Raw genomic sequence first — 24,909 nt, forward strand, 5'->3', positions numbered from 1 at the left:
CAGAAGGTGTGACAGGGGTGTACTGAGTCACAGCTTCATGCTACAGACTTTTCTAGATGTTTGCAGCTCTTCTCCACAGGATAATTAAGTAAAACAGGCACTTTGTTTGCAGAAAATGGTTTAGTATATTAACAACATAAATTTGTACCATTTGAATATTTTCTTAGATTAAAGGTCACTTGAGTAAAAGACATTTAAAGCAGTCAGTGTATGGCACACAAATAGTGCAAATGATAAGACCAAACTAAAACACACAAATCATACCTTGCAAACTCTGATATTATAATAAATAGTATTTATAGTTATTAAGGACTAGTTTTTAATGCAGTATTGTGTGAAAGACATTTTGCATTGATTAATTAGCCTTTGGTTCAGCATCTATAGAAAACCTGCTATTCCCACAGCATTTAGGAAGCCATTTCTGGAGGTATTCTGAACTTTGTTGGTGCAAGGCAACCCATATCAATCAGGGCAAATAAGACAAACAAACTAAGCAATAGTGCAGAATAGAAAATATTGATTCACTCTGTTCTAACCTCAGCTGTTAAAATGTTACTTCTTGTTTCTCATCAGGTAATTTACACTAAAATGGTTGACATACAACAAGCCTATTACACAATATATAATAAATCACATAAAATTATTTCTAGGTTTATTTAGGGAACTAGTTCTACAGCAGATATTCCATGCAAAAACCCATAATACCCTTATCTGAACCACCTGATAATTTCCCCTTCAGTGAAATTCTCTCCCTCTTGAATATTAATTAGTGTATTTTCCTATAATTTTTACTGCCATAAGTCAGTGCACTCAAGCAGAATTTTATGAGCAATCCTTTACTGACTGAATCATTTTTCTCTGAAAATTTTTTCAACAAAATACTTATCATATAACTGATGAATCCAAATATGTTCAATACTTTAAAGATATTTTTGGATGAGTTATAACGATTCCCTTTGAACAGCAACTGTTGGCTGTAAACATGAGAAAGATATTTAATCTTGAATTTATTTTAATTTATTAATTTAATGTAATATTTACATTTTTTGCCTCTTTTATTGTAAGACAAACCAGCAGTATGTAGGCCATTCTGAATGAAATGAATACATTGGTTTTTTGGGTTTTTTGGTAACAGTTTCAGTCTATTGGGATATTTGGTAAGTTTTTGGGGTATTTTGTCATTATTGTTGTTTGAGTTTTTTTGGTCTTGGCTTTTGTGTGTAAAAACCGAACATCAACATCAAATTTCTCCTCTGGTTCTTGGCAACATTTCTTTTTGCTTCACAATTCTGATGCTGCATAGCTACCAAAGAATAAAATGCAATTTAAAAAAATACACTCAACTTATAACTACATAAACAGTTAATAGTCTTTTCAGCATTTCTGCCATATATTCAGATCCATCTTATAACATCACAAATCTAATTATAGCCCAACTTCCTGTTCTATTTGAATGTGAAGAACATTTTTTTACTGACCTATGACTATGAGACCATATAATAGAATTAAATTTATAATTATTCTCAGTAACACTGATGATTAGGCACTTCTGTTCATATTGAATTGTTCAAACCAATTCTCTCAATTATGAGAACAATGATGAAAGAGTTTTTACTATAATAAAAGCACAGAAGTGTCCCTTGTATATTCATCCACTATACAGATGGAAGTAGAGTGGAAATACACAAATTAAAGACTCATGTTCAATCCTAGGTAAGAGAAATATTCATACAGTCACATCACTGTATGACAACTGATAAGAATAAAAAACCCAACCCTTATCTATTCTAGGCTTATTGCTTCTATGATAAGAAATATAAAGCCATCAGAAATGATTTCCTGTTAGGAAATCAAGCTGACAGACCATTTGCACAGAATGCTGCTGGTCATGAACCTGCAAGCTAAAGAAATCTTGTAAAGTCAGTATATTTTAACAAACAAATTATTCATGCTAGCAGTGCACATGAATTATGTGATTCTATAGCTGCATTCATCCTGAAGGATGTCAACAGTAAAAAGAGTGGGCCAAATTTTCAGAGAAGCTGAGAGTGAAGAGTTCTCCCTGTCCTTCTCCTGTTTAAGATGGGTGACAGACCATGTAACTGCTGAAGTTTTTAGGACACATGGCCTCAAATCCCAGTAATTAAAGAAATTGTTTGCTGCTGCAGGGTGGTGGATGAGGTATGAGGAGCAGGAGTTGTAGAACTAAAGTAATAGCAAAAGAAAAGATAATAATGTAAGATAATAACAAAAAAAATTGCTTACTGTGACCAATAACCAAAAAAAAAAAAAAAAAAATAGCAGTACTTCCTTGCTAACAAGCAGAAAAGAAAAGGAAGAGAGACTCAGAAGATGCTCTTTGACTAGAGGTACCATCTGAAGACAGTAACAATCTTGCAGTGATGAACAGTATAAGTCTTCTTTCTGATGAAACTCGGAAAGAGATCACATAAGCCATAACTCAGTGTTTCCAAAAAAGTGAAGTTTCTGGAGTAGGACAGATAACATCTGGAGATTTAAAGTTAACAACTGCCTTGACAGTTTGCTTGCTCAAACTGGCACTGACTACCCTTGTTCATGTAGCTCTCCTGGCCCGTTTTTTTCCTCTGAAAGTCTGTTATTGGTGTTTATTCATCTTTCTATGCAGTACATTGGCTACCAAGAAACACTGTCTGGACTCCAGAGCAGTGTTCATTGCAGCATTGAGCTAATAAACTTTTGTATTTAGATCTTAGCCATGGAGATTAGTCAGAAATAGATGAGATAAACAGAAAACTTTTCTTTGCTGTGCATTGCACCTGGGAATAAGGGAAATAAAATATTTTAATTGCCTTATATTCATTAATTCCACATCTACTGCTCTATATAGTTATTAGTTTGCACTTTTGCAAGTATAGCCTTTTTATATGAATTAATAGAAAAAACAGTATTTCTTTTTTACTATGCTTTCCATATCAAATCCCTATTCATCTGAATAATGTACCTAGGTCACTTAGACAGCTTTTGAATAAATGCTTTATTTCATGGTTACATGGACCTCTAAAACACGAGTGCATTTTTGCACCAGTACGTTTCTTCAGGGTTGGAGTTGTGAGCCATCAGCAACTAATTAATGATCATTCAGGAAAAGCTGCTAGTTCAGGTAGGAGGAGTGCTGTCAAGTGTCAAAGTGTTCACATTTTGAAAGCTTCAATTAAGATAATTTTTAAAATCTATTGTTAGCGGGATAAAGTTCATAAGTTTTCCTGCTGCTGAGAACTCCAGGTGTCACCTCCAGCAATTCCTTTATTCAACAGATACAATTACCTTTCAAATACTAGGGGTTCATTTTTCTTTAGAACTGCCACTGATTATGAAGAATTTAAATCACTTTTGCTGCAGAACCATTAAAAGCCGCACATTTTCTCTATGCTGGTCTTTAAGAGAGAAGAATTCAAACAAAACGTAAAACAGGTATTAATCCCAAAATATATGTTGAATGACACTGCATTTAATATATTTAAGGGACATGTTATCCTCCCCCCCAGTAAAAATTCAATTACTATTGAAAGCACTTCTAATCTTATTTCTTAGCAGCCAAAAAATCAGTTTGTTCACTCAAAGGCAATCAAAAGATAAATTCTCAACTATCTGACTTGGTAGAAGTAGTTGACAATACTCCAACCCCCAGGGGTAAGCAGGGGCTTTTCCATGGCTGGAGAGAAGCAGAGAAGGAAAGTGATCCTCCTGTGGCTGTGCTGCACAGCCCACAGCTGGAGAAGGGCATTGGCATGGCAGGCTGTGCTGGCTGCAGCTGGGAGGGCAGAACACCAACCCCAGGACAGCTGCCTTGGATGGATGGCACCTGAGAGCGAGGGAATGGGGCCAGGGGGGTCAGAAAACCTTCAGCTGGGACTGGAATGTACTGTCTGCAGGTTATTGCAAATTTCTGAACAGAACCATAGGTCACATTAGGAGTATTTAACTGATATTTATGCAGCATATTTTAATTTTGCTGTTGTGCCCACAAATCCTTACAACTATCAACAAACCAACCTTTTCCTAAATACCTGGGAAAACTAAAGGTCATTTCTGCACAAATCCCTCCATATCCAATGCAGGAACTACTTGGTATTATCAAAGAATGCCTATCTCTGGGAAGACTGGAAATGCTTCTAGTTTATAGAATTAAAAAAAAAAAAAAAGAAAATTAACCTAACCTTTCAAATCTACATCTTTTTAACTAAATATAGAACAACATGGGTTTATTTGTTTCTTTTTTACTGCATACACTTTTCTGGTACAGAGAGTGGTTTTTTTTTGCACTCAAGCAAGCTCAGTGGTTTTTTTTGCACTCAAGCAAACTCAGACTCTTTCTCAAAGTGGACTGGCATAATGCCTCTGTGGGAGGCCATGTGTGTTAGAAATTTTTACATCCCACTCTAAGTGGAGAAGCTAAAACATCACACAAAGCTTCTGTACATGCCTACTTCAGGCAATAATACTGATGCTGCCTTTCATTGCAGTACTTTTATGTCTACGTGTGTGCTGTCACACCTTTGGTTGTTTCACATCTAAAAGCTGATTTTTATCTTTTTCACTCATGACATTTTAGGCTGAACAAACCTGGTGACTTTCAAAGTGACCCTTTTAGGACAACAGCTCTGCTGTCAATACAGCTGCACATTGGCATTCAGAGTAAGAGCATGGACTGATTTAAACTTTAAATACCGAAGTATCTTTGATATGCCTCAGGGCACAGCAATGATTTCCTCTGAGTTTTCTTTTGTTTACCTTGTAATGTCAATTTAAAATGGTATTCAATTTTATTCATTGTATTCAGCTGTGCTAGGGAAGACTTCACTCACCTTCCATAAGGCATGACAAATATTATAAAACTCTCAAAAAGAGACAGGCATAAGTGAAACGTTTTTCTGGAATGGCCTGGTTTGTTGATATTTCTCAGCTGTGTTTCAAAATGCAATTAGTATAAAAAGTAACAGTTGAAAAATGAAGATCTTGCTACCATTGAATTTTACTTTCTCTTTCCTGTAATCACAGTGTGACTGGAAACATAACACTGATCTGATTTTGTCATCCTTATGCATACTAAATAGAAACCTATTTTAAAAGCAGGAATTTAAGTAAAATCACAGACTCATGTTTGATCACACTAAATTCAGCCTTATCTGTGTTACACTGAACTCAGCAGGACTTGTGTGGGGAAATGCTACACATCCACAGAAATACTTACAGGATTTAAGACCAGAATAACTACTTCTGAGACATTACATAAGACTGTAAAGCCAAAATGCCCAAAGCCACTGTGTATGACTTAGCCAGAGACTCCTGCTTTCTTCTCTGTAGTGCACTGATTTAAAAATAGCAGCTAATGACAGAAGTGAAGTCAGGGGCTGCATTTTGTTGCAGTGACCCACTAGAAAATCCCTCTGGCCACATGTGCATCTTTGCAGATACCAAGGGCTTTAGACAGGTAGAAACTAGGTATGACTTTAATACAGAGGATTGAGCATCTCACTTAGAGATAAAAAAAGAACAAAAGATTGGAAGATAAAGGAATCCAGGATCATATTAGATCATCTGGTTCAAATACAATCCTCAGCTATTTCAGGCACTATTTAATTCTCAACCTTCTCTGTGAGACACTAGGAAGTTATTCTTGATCTTTTCTTATATAAATCTATTTTCTTCACCTTCATGGTTTCTTCACCTTTGCAGCCCTTCTTTGCTAACTGCTGCCTGAGCAGCTTTGTGCTCCAACATTCAGCTCTAAATCATCTCCAAAAATGATGACACGATGCCTGACAACACATTGAGCATTTTTCACCTTACAATACAGTGAGACAATGCATGACAATATGATGTATTAGGTCTTTAAGAAAACATGTAAAAGAATGTGCATACAGAGTGTTCATATAAAACAATTTTTCAAATTACTTAGCTAAAATATAATCAGCTATGTGGAAGTCTTCCATTTGATACTTAGGAGATATATTTTTCTCTAGCTAACTGGCATTTTTCAGACATCCTTAAATCTTTACCCTTTTTGGAGTTTCTAAGCCTCTTTTTCTCTCCAGGTCATGCAGGCATATATGTCCCGTTCTTAGAAATGGGCAAAATGCCAAAGATTTCCACAAAATCACTAATCTCAATCTTGGAGTGCCACCAAAGTACCACAGATTTCCAGTACAAAGGTGGCTTGAGTTATCACGATCAGACAATTGATAAAAAATCAACTCCTCACATTTTTGAAACTTCCATGAGTGTTACTGTGTGTTGTAATAAAAAGGTAATTTTTCTTCTCTTTCCAAAGGACTCCAAGGAACTCTTTGGAAGGAGGGACATCACCATGTGCCTTCCTGTGCACATGTGGCTGATCTCCCTCCCAGATACGGCGGTCAAAGGCTGGGCAACACATTTGTGCTACACAAACATTTTTTACAGATCTTACTGCCACAATTAGGGGCTGGGGTTAATTCTATGTATTTCCAGTGGTAAAATAAGTCCAGTGCTTCAGTGCACCATGTTTCCAGAGCCAGCAAATTTGCAGAGATTTGAAAGCAGCAATACTTAATTCAGTTGCTGAAAGAGGGTGGTAAAAGAAGATTGTTTCAAAGCTAGGCATTTTATCAAAACAATACACCTCCTCCCACCTTCTCCCATCCTTCCATTTAGGAAGAAGGCATCATACTCAGCCACGGTTTCCTGTCCCTTCTCTGCAGCAGTGCCTTCTCCACGTATCAAAACTGGATGGAAAGGTGTTGCACTTTAACAGAATACACTTCTAAGGAGGAAATACCAATAAACCACTTCATGAAAAGATAATGCATGGAAATGCTTTATGCCAGGTTTCCAAGCTCTCAAGGTCTTAACTGTCTTTGTTACACTTATTTTCACTAGGAAGGTTGTCCAGGAGTTCATGGCAATGTTTCTGTAATCCCCAATTAATCAGTTGATCAGGTTTTATCTCCACATGTTCCACCATCTGACACATCTTGAGAGGTGGCAGAAAAGCCATTCTTTGGTTCAGAGGATGAACATATAATTGTTTCATGGGAGTTGGAAAAACCAAAACCAGCAAGCCCCTCATCCGAAAATGCATAACAGACTCACTGACAAACTGGGTCAACATCCCTGCAGACAAATGAGGAAACTGAATGGAATGCATTCTGTGTAGGTTTTTGGGTGTTCAGTTCTTTTTAAAAATATTTGGCTGGTGGGTAAAATGGAACAATCTGCAGCAGGTTTTCTAAAACTACAAAGCACAGTTTTTCAATTTTCTCTGAAAAATCAAAAATCTCTTGCTGGCACAGCAACTGTTGTAAAGGTACAATGGGTGAATGGGGAGTTCCAGAAAATAGCTAAAAATAATCAGAACCTTTTCTTTCTTCTGTTTAAGTCAGATTTTAGACTATCTTCCCTAAAGAGCTTGATTCTGCAGGCACAGTTAAACATGAGTGCTCAGTCCATGAAGAGGCATCCACATAGGTTTAGCTGAGAAAGTGGGAATAAATCTTAGTTTTCTTTTTTTCTTAAATATTAACTAAGGCAAAGTTAAAGAAGGAGGACATTTCACATGTACCTAAGCCCATCTATCACTATCCAAATTTCCAAAAAACTGCACATTATTTACCCATTCCGTAAAGGCATTACAAATCAATGCATTTGCTCATGATGCATAACCCTAACAGCAAAAATGTGCTCTCTGCAGATCCTGAAAATGTTCTTTTACTTTTTTTCTTTGATTTGTTTTCTCAGCTGATTTCTTTTCTCAGCTGCAATTCCCTCAGTTTTTTCTATTTACTTTTTGCTGGATGACAATTCTTCATTTGTATCCTACTCTTTGAACGAATTCTTTGAAATGTATCCTGTATTTATTTCAGGTCCAGCAAATAACTTGAGTAAAATTAACCAAACAGGCACAATGAAGCAACTGTCTGGGGCAGCATGGCTCCTTAATCTATAGGACAATAAATAATCTCCTTTCAGGTCACACATTGACTGTATCAAGCATAAGGGCCCCTTTAAGTTTTACAGAGTGAAAGCTTTCTGATGTTTGTCTATTGACAAAATCATGAAGTGCCAAACCACACACATGCCTGAACATACCTGTTGCTAGAATTACTGTTTCAGTCCTCAAAAATATCTGCAAGCTGAAAAGCTGAGTTCAGAACAATGAAACCAATGAACTCCCTCCATAGTTTATAGTTACAGCTGGTCCTCACTGTAAAGGAGCAGATGGGACTCGTGCATATGTTATCAGAAAGAAGAGGATCAGTTGCTCTGTTTCTGCAAGACCTAGAGGGTATCACACAAAAACTAACAAAGGATGCATGCATGAAAGGTGGCAGACATGTACTTTTCTTTGCCAAAGAATACCAAAATTCTGCTATTTCAGACAAAGACGTAACAAATCCATGGGAGACTATGAAAGTGTTAGAAGCTATGCCTCAGAAAGACCCTAAGCTGGAAAAAAATGTGCACTGATTCTCTAAAAATGTCTCACATAGTTGCCCTGTTTGTATTTTGCTCTGGACACTTCCCTACAATCACTGCAATGGAGAAAAAGAGAAGTACAAGCTTTCAGTTTTGATCTTTGTGTAGTAATTAAGGACTCAGTATCCTTGGTAGCCTGCTTGATTGCCTAGAATAAAAAAGCTTTTCCTTACAGTCTCTCTGCATCTTTCTTGTTTTCACACTTTCCTTCTGCCTCTCAAGCACCTCCCCATCAGGACACTGGCTCTGCCACTGCAGCACCCTTCTCACAGCTAGTGGCACTGCTCTTAGGTCCCCAAAGCTGGCTCTTCTCAGGCTGGACAAGTCAGCTCACCCAGTCCCTTCTCACAGGTCTCCTGACACTGACATGGTGACTCTCCAATGGACCTGTCACAGGCTATTGATGTCTTTCCCATTTAAGGAAAGGGGGACAAAACTTGACACAGTAATTGTACTCAATTACTGAGTTGTGCCTTGTGGTAAAAAAAGCAATGGATGCAAAGTGGACTGAATGGTAATGATTTCTTTGTTCAGAAAAAAAATATATGCTCTCTTCTTATTCAATCATCTCAAAATATTGCTAATAATGGAAGTTGCTCAACTTAAAGGAAATAAAGTACTTCAGATCTCATTAGCTCTTCTAAGGAGAACAGAGAAGTTTCATTGAAGATAAATCAGCCCCCATCAAAGTCAGCTAAAATATTACTATTGATTTGCAGAGATATCAGAATATGATTCTTCATGGCTTCTTCTCAACAGCTGAAGAGTCAATTACCAAGATTTTCATTAAAAGCAATTCAATGTTAAGTGCTACCCAGATATTCCCACTATTGTCAGATATGACAAATGTTTGAGCACACAGAGGAGAGGTGGAGAGGCCAACTAGGTAGCTGCTGGTACTCTATTAATGCTCTTTGGATTTAACAGCACTGAGCACAGTGAAAACTACAACAGAAGCTTTAATTTTAATGAATTTCTGTGGAAAGCAAGCAAGCAATTTCTAACAATAGCTCTTTGCCCTGGATGTATCTGCAGACACTTTGTTCCAAAGAGATTGTGAAGTGCAGCAAAAATCATGAGTAACACCAGTAAAGAGAAAGAATCTAAATGAAGAGCTCTAGAACCCATTTTGAAGAATGGTGAGGTGAAGAAGAAAAGCAGAGGGTTAATATTAATATGCTGGAAATATAATAAGGAGGAGCACCTTGATTTGCAAGTTCTAAAAATTGGTGGAACATATCTGTAATAGGGAAAAAAGTTCAGTTTGTTTCAACCGAGATTTTAAAAAACCCCAATGGTAGACACGGCAATTAGCTGCACTTAACAGCTCAAGCCGCATAAAACACCAGAAGGGAAGTTTTAAAGAAATTTCAAGTCAACATTTGACATTCCTAAGGTATTTAAAATTCAAGAAAAGTTCTATTCCACAGAGTTCTTTAACACCCCCCCCCCAGATCTCAGTCTAAGTAACATATGTCAGCAGTACAGTGGACTTAGCTGAACCTGAGATTTGACCTTACAAAAGGACAAAGGCTTTGCTCTTTTTTTTCCCAGTATTTTCACAGTATTTTGCACAGAAATTATTGACAAACTCTTTTCCCAGAAACAAGGGTAAAAGAAATATCTTGGTCTTCTCCCCATTTTTCTCTAAAGCAGCATCTTTTTTTTCTCAGCTTTTCAAAAGAGGATCGATGGAATTACAGCAGTATTTCATTAGAGTCACATCAAACATCAGAAACTCTTCCCCAAATAAACCACAATCAATCAATTAGAGCACTTCAGTGGTGAAGATGTATAAACAGCTGATTAATGTTTAATGTCAAACTCCTTACAAAGAGGCAATAAATAGTGCATTAAAAAACCTCCAAAAGCTCAAGGGAACAAAAGTCTTACTTTCTGGTTTACTGCCCAAGGTAGAGTTCTGCACAACTGATTTGCTAGCATAATGCCAGTGCAAAAATACCTGTCCTCAGATGTACAAAGACACACGAAAAAATAGGTATAGACATACCTGGTCCAATGCAGAACGATGCAATGATTGCAAGGATACAAAATATACTGAGGTAAGGAAGCCAATGCACTGTGTTCTGGGTGGATAAAAGACATTCATTTTAGATATATTGAACATATCGCAAGTACTTTTTAAAAATTTGCAGATAATAGATAGTGTTTTCCATGATTCTTGATCTATTTCAGAATTCAGCCTGGGGTTACTTTAGAAAAATCACAGCATTTCTGTAGGACTTTTAGATGATTTGTATTTAAAGGCCTTGGTTTCTGTGAAATCCTTGAAGAGAAGCACTAGACAAGCAATGTACCACAGAGTCAAAACTCTAAAAGATTACAAGCCAACCTGAAACACAACACTTCAGCACCTCCATCCACCTCAGGTATTTCAGTCATGTTTGAAAAGAGGATCTAGGATGGCCCATAGAGCTCCAAAGTTCACCAGTCAAAGGTTTGGCTGATGACTGTGCATGACAGACTGACATTTGGTAGGACAGTCAGGGATCTGAACCTTGGCAAAGCATGGGAAAGCAACAGGCCAGGGCTTTTCAGCTATAATCTGATTTTGCAGACAAGGAAGGCCTTATATACTATCTTTCCTCTATTTCTAAGTAGATTTTTCTCTACTGAGACCTCTAAATATCAGGAACTTGAAATATGAAGAGCAATTCCTGTGGAGCTTGCAGGACACTGTTTCTTAATCATGTATGTGAATGTTTGGTTCCAATACCAATAGATGAGAAAAACCCACGGATGCCCATTTCTTTCTCTCTCCAACAGGTGGAGTTTCACTGCAGCAAAGTGTGAATGATATTTTTATTAGAATTTTGCTATTTTTGAAAAGTTTGTTAAGATACATGTAAGTGTTGTATCACCACCTCGAGTGGTGCTGTAAAAATATCCTTGTTAAAGGAAGTAATTATTTTTTCAGTGTTAAGGAAAGGCCGAATTTTCTGATGTTTTTTCTCTTCTAGCCTGGGCTATTTCCTTAGTTATGTGGAAACCATGGTCTCCTGGACATTAACATTAACAAAAAGGGTTGTAGATCTATCAAAATTACACAATCTAGGGTTCTTGTCTGGAAGCAAATCCAGAGTCTCTGAGAAAGAGAAGGTGCAAATATGGAGTAGGTATAAATTTCTCTGAGATTATGCCTATTTGTACCATGATCCGTTGTTCAAAGCAAATCTCTAATACTTTGCAGATTGAAAAGATTTTCCTTTTGAAAGGAGGTAAAACTGAAAGGGATTTTAAATAGCTGAAGGTGCTCACACCCCCAGTTTGGCTTTAAAAGATCTGGAAGGGAATTTAGCATACAAAATTAGCATACAAAATATGCAATAGCATCTCTTTTCAGGAGGAGAACTGTCTTACAGCTGTCCTGGCAGGTGTGTGAAGTAAAGCTTTATTGTGGTGTACATAGAGGTAAATCAAATAAAATAAACAAAACTGCAGTGGTGTGACACAGACCTGCCAGTCAACCTGACCTACTGACTCTCTTGAAACAAGAAACAAGATTTGGAAGTCAGATTAATGGCTCCACACAGGAATCAAAACCAGGAAGGTTTTGACCACAGCAGGAAAACACCCAAACCCATGCCATTGCAAATGTCAGTTTTACTTCTCTAAAGTCTTCAGGAACATAAACAAACCACATTATTACATAGATGGAACCAAACGAGGAAAATTCTGCAGGGCCAGAGTTTTAACTGGTTTAGTAAATAAAATATGATAATTTGAAACATCTGGGGAATTGAGAGCTAATAACATCTGATAACTTAGAGCCATATCATCATAAAGAGATATGGATTGAAAGAGACCTTTAAAGCTCATCTAGTTCCAATCCCCCTGCAATGAGCAGAGACATCTTCAACCAAATCAGTTTGTTCAGGGCCTGTCCAGCCTAGCCATGAGTGTTTCCAGAGATGGGGCACCAACCATTCCTCTGGACAACCTGTTCCAACACTTTACCACCCTCATTGCAAAACACTTCTTTCTTATATCTAATCTAAATTGACCTGGTTCAGTTTAAAATTATTGCCCCTTGTCCTGTCACAAAAAGCCCTGCTAAAAAGTCTATTCCCATCTTTCTTTTAAGGCCAAATGTTCTCCAAAGGATAAGGCTTTATATTGCCTTTTTATATTGCCTATGTATATTACAAATACCAGAAAAGTAACTTGAAACAGACATCAAGCGTGGAAATTTTTCACTAAAAAAATTCTAAACCTAAAATATGAATGACATATAAAACATGAAAGAAAGAGTGTGAGAGAGAGTGAATTACATTCGGAGAGAGTGAATTACAAAGATACACCCACAAAATGTGGGTAAACTGTTTATTCAGCTGCGGGTAAAATTGTCTTCATAATAGTTCATCATATGCATAAATCTTTGAATTAAGGAGTCTGAATGTCCCTATAGCTTTTTTAATGCAAAAGCTTTGGAGCAAACAGATTCATAAATCAGTGTGAGACCTTCCCCTCCTCATGCCAAGCTGATTAAAAGGATTGGCTCGCGCAGGAATGTCGAGACAAAGCAGTATCAAACATGCTTAAAACAGGTAAATGAGAGAGTAAAAATCCATATTTCCCCTGGAGTTACCTGTAAGGTCAGGGAGACAGTGAGCACTGCGAAGAAGACGATCATCAGCCCAAAGCCCCCGATGAGGAGAGGCCTGCGCCCAAGCCGCTCAATGACCAAGCCCTGGAAAACACAAGGTGGCATTTGACCCTCTTGAGAAAACACTGAAAAACTTGGATCACAAATATGTTCTCCTATTAAATATGAAGATCCAAACTCAACCATGAATTGATTTTACACTGTTCATAAGCTATGACATTCATAATTGTGCTCGCAGTTATATTTACAACATTTAACGTGTTTGAAAGAACGAGTCAGTATGGGATCCTTACCTAAGACCACTGAAAAAATTGTTCATTGTTTGAATGGCTTAGAAATATGCACTAAATTTCCATGACAATGTTCTTACAATACATAATTTTTAAATGTCTCTATGTTGAAGTGAATTATAGTCTCTTGCTTTTGCATTTTGACTGTTTCCTAATTTCAACATCTCTCTGAATTTAAGCTTAAGACGTTTAAAATTTGAGATTTAAATCTTTTTAGCATAAATTACATCTTAATTAAATGAAAATTTAAATTTATTTCTTTCTCAAATGTAGAATAAGCATTTAGTTTTCATTTTGGATAATTAGTGTAATTAGAGTATCCAAGCAAAAGAAATCCATGCAGCAGAAAATTTTGCTCAGACAAGTGATTTTCACACTGATAGTTGTGCAGATACACTCATTTTGAATTTGTTTAACATCTGAATATAAATCACAAAATCTGAATACTTATCTGCTAGAGAAAAAAACACAATGAAAAATTTCTTAAAAAGCTGTAACTTGCAACTCTGCTAGTCTGACTCATTAAAATAGGCTAATACGTATTTTGTCATAACAGCTGATGTACTTTTCATGTTGGTAACCACTAAAATTACTAATTACACTTGGCTTTCTTATAAGAAAAATAAGAGCATTTTATGAAGATTAAAATGTACCACTTCAAATAAGTTAAAGTGAGAATCACAAAACTGTTTGCCATTATCATTATTGACTGGTGACTGAATGCCACCTTCTGCACATCCTTTGAGGGAAAAACAAAATGGGCAACTAAGATGAAATCTGGAGTAAGACCCTTAATCCTGGGAAACAAGACACATCACTCCACTGCCAGCATCTAAATGAAATGTGTCAAAGCAAAGTACAGAGACACCCACAGATGAAATGCCTTTAGAGGCAAGTGCTTCTCCCTCAGTCTGGAGTTCACCAGTGGACTTTAAGGCAGGCTTGTCTGTCCTAAACACTCGTTGATGTTGCACCCTGAGCTGAACTTCCTCACCAGAGATATGCTCTGTGGTGCTGCAGATCACCAAAAACAACTCTGTGGCAACATTTTTCATTCTTTATTTCTTTAAATGGTGAAATATATTAATTTGGACAATTTGCACCACTTCCATAATAGAATTATGGAATTTTAAGAAGACCTGCACTGATATTAATAAGGTCTTATGAGGTCCAAATGTTTCAAAACTGCAACTGCTCCACTGTCAAAACCTCTACAAGATGGCAGTTGTACCTCATTATGATCAATGAATCCATCTTGCAAACACACATGACCCCACAGACACTGAACCAAGAGACAGCTTTAATGGCTTTGAGGGCTAAAAACATATTTGATAGGTCTGCAAGATCCATCTTCTACAATTTCTGCAAGAGACTTCTGCAACAGATGTTTCACATGTAATTTGGAGTGTATTATCTGTTCAGCAATAAATGTTGCACATGTAATTTGACATGCTGTGCTATTTCTCTTATTTTTGTCAATGGTGGATTGATGGTCGTGATCAAGCCATCTTGGTGTTACACAGCTGGGGAGTTTTGTATTAAACCAGGGTCAGGGATGATGCTTCTCTTAGAGGAAAAACTTTATAGATGTCTCTCATAAAAAACATGGGAAAATGTGATATATAGTTTTGACTTGTAAAAGTCAAAGCAAAACAAATTCCAGTAAGGAAGGACAGTTTGGACTTGGTCTTCCTTAACAGCAAGGTTTCCTGGTGAAAGCAATGCTGGTTTTGAGGTTGTAAACAGACAACAACTTAATTTTTTAGTTATGATCATACAAATCCAAAACTTGTTCACTTGCAAAACCCACTAAGATGCTTATGACTCATAAGAAGTGGAAGATGATTCACCAGTTTCCAAGTATTTATAGTTCTGAAAGCTCCACTGCTATGTACTGGTAACTGTTACCTACTGAAGATCTATAGGAGATCAAAGTATGCTGTACAGTAGAGTAAATGAAATAACAAGAAATCCAGTGCATGCTCAAGAGCAGACAACAGAAGAACATTAGAACTGGTTTCTGTGATAACACCTGAGTTATGTGCCAGGCTGTGTAGGCTGATGCTTGTTTCTGTGGGATCATAAACATGCATTTGTAGAAACCTATACCCAGCCATGATGGTTAGCGCAGCTGAAATGACTGAAAATGTGTAAAAAATATCGCATCTAAAATTCTCACAACACAAATGTTTCGTGATAAAGAGACAACTGATATACAAACTACATTACCAGCTCACATAACTTACTTCTGTCTGTCAGGAAACACTTGTGAATAAAGTTAAAGAAGCAAATGTCAACCTTTTCACTTGAGTCAGCTGCAGATACCAGGGCTGACATAATGAAAGCAGAGTGCATTAAAATAGATCCGACAAGCTTCCTTGGATAAAGTGAATGTGCAAGCAAGTCCTGCAGTCCAAGTAGCAGGTCGTTGCATACTATTCCCTGCTTGTATCCTGGCCCTGAATTATACTCAGCAAACCCAGTCAGGTTTTCTTGATGTCTCAGCTCTGTGAAGAAGTTTGCTCTATAAGTTAATGTCAAGAATAGCCACACTTTCTTTCTCATGTATTTTGGATAAAGGTCTGAGTAAGACTCTGTGACTAGACTCAGACTTAACATGGCAAGTTAACACTGTGTTATTTCCATTTTAAATACCAGGATTAAAATGGATAACCTCATTTATATCACTCTATGACACAATGTATCCAGGAAAAGGAGAGGAACAGCAGAGTGAGAATTATAAATTGGGGGAGTTTGATTCATACTTTGATGTATATCCATTAGTTTGAATTAGTATGAATTATTAATTTTAAAACAAAAAAAAGGGGCTGTTGTATTTAAGTACCTAAACTGGAATTTAGAGGCCTAGCATTAACTTTCACCACATAAGCACAAGCCTTAAAGAAATGTCTGTCTGCAAGGTTCTCACGTCTATTTGCCTGTATCTGCATTAAAGCCACAAAAAGATCTTATACATCTTCTGCAGATACCTGTCTAAAGATTACTCTCAGTAAAGCATGGAATTGATTGCTGCATTTCTAAGCTCAGTCTGAAGTATTTTGCAGTAAGGCATCCTTAATCAGTTTCACTTGGCAGTGAAATTTTAAAGTTGTTCTCCATACTCGACACCTGCCAAGACCAGCACAGCCAGGACACAGGCCATGCAAGGACTTATCTTAGCCAGCCACCTTTGCCTCAGCAGGGCTTGGCAACAGCCCCTAGGGCAGCACAAAACCATTCATTTCCTTATTCCTATTCTGTCACTTCAGTAAATTGTAGATATTGCTGAAGCAAAGCTCCTTCTAGTGATGATTCAGTTGTTGAAAGTGTTAAGCTATCAGGTTTATGCTATAAAAGCCAGACTAGATCTCAGCCTTGATCTGTGACAACTTGTTGTGGCTGATGCCTTATTTTCTAATTATGGTATTTGAATGCCCTGATGCAGATCATCCTGAATAGATTGATAAAAGAATTACTCAAATCCAATGCTTTTAATCCTCAGCAGCAGGAGATACATCTTTAAAACTTTCAATTTCTGAATATCTCCTACAAAAGAATTTGTTTTACACAAATGCAGCCTTTAAGCATGCACACCTTGGGCCTTAGGAGTGGTGTTGTAAGGCAGACCTTCCTGATGAAACTTTTTCTTCTGGAAGGCACTACACAGTTACTTCAACACATTCAGTGCCCATCTATTCAAAAGTCCATGTGCATTAAAACAATTAAAGAGGAATAATGTCTTTACCTAAAAGCAATCCTGTTGATCACTTGTGGGCTAAGGCAGTGTGCATTAACCCAGTCTCTCTCTGCAGCCCACCCTGCAGAGAAAATATGTCCAAATGCCTCTGGCCTTTGACAAACACCATGACCTGAGACACTGCTTGACCAATCTCCTTTCTACTGCTGTCTCTATCTGGGCTACTACAGACCAAGAAATCGCCTTCAAATTCTGGTAATCCTTGAGCAACAGCTTGTCAGGGTTAGGGGAGAAATAGGGGGAAATGCCATGTTTGCCCCATTCTTGTCCTGTCTACTTACATCTGACTGGAAATTGTGGGTTTGTGAAGGCTTGTTTTGACTTAGTGTGAACAATGTCACAGGGGACTGCATTAAAATTCTTACTAAAGATCAGATTTTAACAGAACTTCCTAGGAACCCTCGAGATTCTTGTATTTGTCACCTCATTTTTTTCCACTTTCTATGACTGAGTGTTATTGGAACATATTTCCTTCTCCTCTGACCACAGTGGACTCAGAGTTTCGGTGGAGATATCTTGCATCATCCAGTGGAAACCATGAAGGAAATGTGTTGAAGATGAGAACGCCTATGGAAGTGTCTGGAATACCCTTTATTTAAGATGTGCCATGCCCTGAGCAGGGAATATTTCCTTCTACAGTGAGATCTATTAACAGTAAAAGAAACAAAGAAGGCGTCTAAGAGCCCTTTCTCATCACATCCTAAAGCACATTAAAATCATCTTGCTAAAGAAGGCTGGCTTCCCTGACTTCTGTGTGATACTGCAAAGGATTTCCTACATTCTTTTGTGGTCTAGTCCTGCAATGTATTTTAACTCATTCCAGACTTCAGACAGCTTGTCTCTGTCACAGGCTTTTAGTAACACCTTCATGCATCATCCTGTGGGAAATACTTAGGGCACAGTCTTCTCAATATAGTCACATCTAGACTCTTTCTGTGAACACTAGAAGAAAACCAAATTTGGTGCCACAGATGGCAAATTTGGATGTGGGATGCTTCATTTGAATAACATTCCCTTTTATTCTAGGCTGGCTTCATGGAGGAGGGAAGGAATCTTTTCAGATATTTCCTTCTGTTTCCCCTTCCATTCACCCTGCTGCTGTGCTAAAGAAAGGCACTGGAAAATTGTTCTCTTTGCCCACTAAGAGTAAGACAACAACTGAAGTTAACCTGACTTACTAAAACTTAGGAAACACAAAGTTTGTGGTATGCCCTTACTTTAGAATTTATAGAACAGACTTCAGATAAACACAGGGAATTATTTAGGTATATTCCATCCTGCTTCAAATAATTACATCAGGTTAGGTAACTTACTTCTGTAACATGTCTAGGAGCAGTAAATCAGTATTTCATTCAAGAGGACACAAAACTTCAGAAACAAACTGAATTTAATGGGCACCCCACTAAAAAGTAATAGTCTAGCCAGTCTAAAATCAAATCTGCCCTCTAATCAAATCTGTGTTAAGTACAATGGATGGAATTCTCTATCATTAACCAAAAAATATACAGAAAATTTATATTGTCTCCCCAGAGAGAAGCCAGGGCATCAGGTATGCAATGCTATACACATTTAATGAAGTAAATTAGGAAGAGTTGGTGTAAGTGGAAGTTGCAGCCAAATTATGTGAATGAAAGGAAAATTATGATGAATGTTTTCATCTCTCAACGTCTTGTTTATATGGCTTTTGCTGGAGAGGAGGAGGGATGGAGCTGTAGGCAAATCATGTTACAAGTGGGCATATCAAGGGATCTGAGGCAACACAGAGCTATGAAAAGGATAGAACACTAATTGTCTTTCCTCATGGACTACATCAACATTATTACTGTTGTGGGGCTGATGCTCCCAAGAGATGAATCAAAGGGATACCTTTCAGAAATTTTCACAGTTTCAGTATTTTATCTCCTCAATATTACTTTTCTTCTCCATGAAATACATCTCTATTTCACTGTTTTCCTTTGGCATTTGTAAGGGTCCCATCAATGGAGATCATCAATACCCGAGTATTCTTACTGAGGCTCAATCTCATGACCACCTAATTTATGCAAAATGATCACTGATGGTACATGATTTCTAGTGGAAATTTCCAATTGCTATTTTATTCAAGAGGACAGAAACTATACCTCTATAACTGTTTACCTTTACTGAAATCCTAGAGTTCATTGTGAGTAAAATCTGATTTCTGCTAGCAAACAAAACATATTAAAAAACAACAGGACAATTGAGTTCTCTTCTTGTTTTCCTCTGTTTCTTCCCTGAATAGTGTGAAAGGCATGCACCTGGCTTAACATTTAAGACTGTGAAAGAGATTTTTAAAAAAATGTCAAAAGGAGGAATTGGGAGAGGTTGGGAGTGGGAGGAATCCCCTGTCCTTATCACTAGGCATGAAAACTCGATGGGAACTTGCTCAAATAAAGAAGCTGCAAAATCTTCAGTGGAAAAATCAAAATTCATGTTGTTGTTCCTTCAAACAACAGAAATGAAACATTTATAAAGATTAAGGAAATAAAATTAAAGCTAAAAACCAGTGTGTCCTGACCTGAGAAATTGGAAGGGAATAGGTATATTGGTACATTAGCATTTCCAGAGGCACAGCAGGTAGCATTAACAGAAAAATTATTAAGAAAACCTCCTCTTGAGTACAGAAAGTTAAAACACATACCAGGAGCCAAAGCACACCCATCCACCTTATTATGTGTGAAGAGTGTGCTCTGAAGAAGCCCCACAAACTGACAGCACAGAAGGAATTGAAAAATAATAGACCCTATTTATAGAATGGCTTTAATATCATGGAATCATCTCCATGTAATTATCATCTGTTTTCACATAAAAGAGGTGCATTCTTCACCTAAATCAGTGGTAGAATTATCATTATTATTTTTCCATATATCTTAAACAAAGAACCATGTGTGCAGTATCACAAAGAAACTGTAAGAGGTAAGCACTTCCATATTTTTCTATTTCTACCTATTAAAATGAATCATAAAATAAAAGTCTCTTTAATTAAAAAAAAAAAGCAAAAAAACAGATTTGTGGACATTCACAAACATCAGAAGGTTATTTGTGACCCTGTAGAATCCTTATGTCCTAGACTATAAGAAATCATACCTGATGGCTGGATTTAGTTTAACATTTTGTAGGTCACAGGCAGTTACTCTGCCACTGAAAAGGACTCTTTTTTCAAAACCCTTCTTCTGACATTTAAAAATGCTGCTGCGTTCAGTATTGTTCAAGTAGAGTTGGTATAGAATATATGAAGAAAAAATTCTAACAAAGAAAGGACTACTGGCTTGTTAGCAGCTTTCCATTCAAAAACTTCTCCCATTGCTTCTTGTCTATTGCAGTGCAAACATAAATGTATTTCCTTTAGCAATTAATTGTGTAATCACCTACTAAAACTTGAAGTTTTAATTTGCTCATTTAGAGTATTTTTCCCTAGTCCTTTTCTGTGCATGGATTAGTTTTTCTGTTAACATCTCCCTCTACATTCAGAGCAGAGCAAAGGACCTGCTCTGGAGCTCCTGTATTAGGAAAGGATGCCTGTTTGTGCTGAGTAAGGCAGCAGAGTTGAACACCACATGGGACTCCCTTGTTGTAGCAGGCTGCCCTTCCCACCTCCCTGGGTGGCTGTTCCTGCCAGCCACAATGAACACCTGCAGCTTTCTCCAAACAGCACCACAGCTGCCCAGCAGGCACACGAGAGGACTGAGATGTGAATAAACCTCCGCCAGGTAAGGTTGTTCTGCCAGGTGAGCTAATTTATAGTCACCACTTAATATACTTTGGCCCTTGCTGTTTCTGCCTTCTTCCTCTTCATATACACAGAACACTGCAGAACATACCAACTTTTTCTGCTCCTTTGGTGGATCTAAAATTTAAGAGCATCTTAAAAAAATATTCCAAGAAAACAATTTGGTTTAGGATTAAAATTAGAAATAATATTTTTAATTGCATTATCAACCATTACACTTAATCAACATACTATTCCTTTTATATTTTAGGCTGTATAAGAAAATAAAATCTAATAATATTAAAATATCAAGCATGCTAATGGATTTTCATAACCATACTTACAGAAAAAACAGCAGCCAGAGTCTCAACAGCACCAGTACTCAGTGTAACATAAGGGATTGTTTCACGATTGATCCCAGATTCACTAAAGATGTTGTTTGTGTAGTACCAGATCTGCATCAGAGAATAAAATTAGTTATTAATCCTTATAGGTTGAACTACACTATATTGGTATTCAGTCCAACCATCTAATCTGCTGGAGGTGGGACTTCTTAAAACTCTGAGCACTCCCAAGTCACTGAGGGCCAAACAGAACAACAGATGTAGGGAAAGTGCAAATTCCAGGTGGATTAGGCACAACACTGCTGTAGTTCCACTTGCAGACCCAGGCAGAATTACAATCAGCTTCAACTCAATTTAGCCTAATTCACTTTAGGAGTAAATCAAAGAAACTCACTTTAAGCTTGAACAACAGGATACAAATAGGTTTCATGTGGCTTACAAAGCAGGTTTGTGTAGCTTTATGGAATACTTCAATAGCATGTAACAACAGAGGAGAGAACAAGAAAGAGATGCCGTGAGGCACTGAAGAAGCTGCTCCTTTTTTGGACAGAAGGAGTGAGGTGTTATTTCTGCTTTAACCTTACTGGAGTATGGATTTCTGCAGTCAAGCCATCCCCCCAGTCTCTCTTTATTATCCACAGAAAGAAAAAATACTTTTAAGATTAGAGTTGCTTGGGGAAAAGTAATATGCTCTTTTAATCAGAGGCTCAAAGTAGCTGTCACTAAAGGACAGAAATACAGGTTGTATGACTTAGAAGGAATCAATCATGTTTAGTCATTAAAACCATATCCAGCAGTGACAATATCCAGGCAGAGAATATATAGTGGCAATATTCTAAAACAGCAAGTCTGGTAAGCATCAGGGTCTCATTCACATCAACTTCCCACTTTGGGAAAGACTCCCTTAGAGCAGGATGTCATACAGTGTACTATTCCTTGATATGAAAAATAATAACACTCACCAGTGAAACTTCACCATAGTTTTGTGACTTCTTTAGAACTGAGATAAAATGGTGGAGGATAAATAGGTTTATTATGGTATATATGTATCAGGTAAATGTTAACAGAGTAAAAGAGACTAATAGGAAATCATTTATGTAAGTTTAGATCAGGCTGTCTGGTATTTTTTTTATACTTGAAAACAGTAACCATGATTTCTGTTCCGTGTGGAAATAAACAAAGGTAGTGTTTAAAGCAAAACAAATTTTTATCTTAAGTAAAATCCTTAAAAAGAAACAAGTGTTCTCAGGTACCAGCAGGATGATTACAGAAATCTGCCAGCTGGCAATTTCCCTGGAGAATGACCTGAGATTCTCGCCTGAAGGAATCACAACTTTCCCATATGCCCTGTCCAGATGGTAGTTGTGGAAAAGACCAGACTGACTAACAGGGCACTACAGACAAAGCAAATGAGTTAGAAGGAGCCTTCACTGCCAGGAAAGCCTGGCTGATGCTGCCTCAGATCCAGCAGGTTGGTTCAGATGCACTCAGGCAAACCAAGACCCAGGTTCACCAGTATCTGACACACCTGGACTGTCCTCTCACCTTGGAGCTTCAGATGACCTGAGCAGCATCAGCCAGGAAAGCCAAGTGGTCCAGCTATTTCTCTTGACCTCTCTCTTAATTGTCTTGGTTTTCCTATTAACTGTTACTAACAACTATTTAAATAATCCATTTCAGAACACAATTTTTGTGTGAATATTTTTTTTTCATGCTTGGTGACGCTGCATGAGAGGAGAGATAGAGTAATAATAAAAAAGGAAAGCTTGAAATAGCCAACTCAACACACAGGTTTCCTGACAAAGACAGTTTTTCTGAGGCATATTTTCAGAAAGTGGTCATCCAATGACACTTTTAAGTAACTCTGGCATCCATTTTGGACTGGAGATGCCTGACTATCTACCCACACCCTCACTGAAGCCGTAAGAGTGTGGTTTTGTTCTGCCACAGAATACTGGACAATTTCCATTCACTATTAAGTATCCTTGAAGTCACAAAACTCTTCCATTTGCCCTGAAAATTTAGCTGTGATCTTTTCTTATAGGCAATGTGCTTCATTATTTGAACAGTCTGTTTACTACTATAAGTGTCATTTTTTTCTCCCTTATGTGTTGATAAAGCTTAAAAAGATTGGATGACAAGATAATTCTGGGGATTTTTTTCTCAAAAATGTATCCACAATGAGGAATAAAATAACCTGCCATTAGCACTGAAATCCTACCATTAGAATAAAGTACCACCTATACAAACATTATCATAGTTTACCCCGCAGGACGAAAAAATTCTTTTAATTCCCTCCCAGTATTTTGCAAAAAGCTTTTAGATACCAGAGTTCCAGTTGCAATAATATTTTAAATATTCTTAGAAAAATTACTTTTATTTGGAGTACTAAAGCTATAGAGATACCTGAGATAAGCCTGAGCTCATGTTCACAGGTACATAAGCACATAGATTTATTAGCCCTGGGGGGAAAATCCAGCTGGAGTGTGATGCAGAGCACAGAGAGAGTTCCTTGCAGCAGTGAGAATATTGCTTTGCATACATATAAGCAAGTAATGCCTTTGAACTATGACAAAAAAGCCCTTTCCCTCTGAGATGCTTCATGAGAATATTTGTCTTGTGCGGCATAAAGCATCTAAGCCAGTTGCCCCAACCTGCAGCAAGGATAGTTCTGGCTGGATATAAAGAATACACTTTTCACAGTGTAAGTGGTGCAAACACCTGGCAGAGGTTGCCCAACGCTTGACCCTTGACCCCTGAATATGTTTAAAACACAACTGCACAAGGCCCTCAGTTGCCTGAGAAAACACTGAAGTCATTCCTGCTCTAAGCAAGGACTTGGACCAGGTGGAGGGATCTTCCAACCTAAACTATCCTGTGACCTTCTCATGTAGGCTCAGATAGGTGGTGAAGAAGACTATTGATATCCATCAGCCTCAGACATTAATGGCCAATGGGATTCACTGTTCTTTTCTCTCTTTTGCTTCACTTTCCAAGACAGGAATATGGAAGCTATAAAAAATTTAAATATGCAGTGTAACCTTTTAAAATCCCATCTAGGAAGCTATGATGACTTCTGTAAGTACTGAACTGAACTAATCCAAGCTGAAATGCCTACTGAAAAAACTCCGAATAAGCATGGGGCATATTCAGAAACAGAGGATCTGAGTATCAGAAGTGAAAGCTGCACCCTCTTCCTTTGCTGATCTTTTCTACCTTTTCATGTATTCCTTCAAAGCTAACCCAACATGGCTTTCCTCAAACATTTTTTGTTTTAAAAGCCCCCAGGCAATACAGATCTCCGTGGATCTTCCCACGCGCTGCTCTCAGAGAGTCATCGCTAAAGGGAATTCACAGAGGTTGGTAAACAGTGCAATCCAAACCTCTCTGTAAGGGACAGGAGCTCCCAGGAGGGGCTGTGGCCTGAGGAAGGACACTTACAGCATTCAGCCCGCAGAGCTGGTAGCAGCCCATGGTGACCACCACGGTCAGGATCTGCCATCGCACCGCGCGCGTCCGCAGCAGCTGAACCACCGACACCAGCTTGGTGTTCCTTTGGGCTCGAGACTCGGCCAAAACTTCCTCTATCTCCTGAGACACATCATCTTTCCCAAGGAATCTCTGAAATGCTGCAAAGAGAGGACACACACTTTAGGCCAGACACTTGG

At 37.8% G+C, this 24,909-nt stretch overlaps 1 protein-coding gene across 1 annotated transcript in view; it reads right to left on the minus strand.

Annotated features, from left to right (window-relative positions):
- SLC2A9 (solute carrier family 2 member 9) overlaps positions 1-24,909 on the minus strand; it is a gene marked incomplete at both ends in the record, with an annotated part of 76,375 nt that overhangs the window by 14,131 nt on the left and 37,335 nt on the right. The window contains 4 exons of the mRNA XM_084204275.1: positions 10,508-10,583; positions 13,106-13,207; positions 21,242-21,352; positions 24,683-24,870. Of these exons, the coding sequence (XP_084060401.1) occupies positions 10,508-10,583; positions 13,106-13,207; positions 21,242-21,352; positions 24,683-24,870 (477 nt within the window). The remainder of the gene's footprint in view (positions 1-10,507; positions 10,584-13,105; positions 13,208-21,241; positions 21,353-24,682; positions 24,871-24,909) is intronic.

Source organism: Fringilla coelebs, assembly GCF_963513975.1.
Source record: "Fringilla coelebs genome assembly, chromosome: 4".
Lineage (NCBI taxonomy): Eukaryota > Metazoa > Chordata > Aves > Passeriformes > Fringillidae > Fringilla > Fringilla coelebs.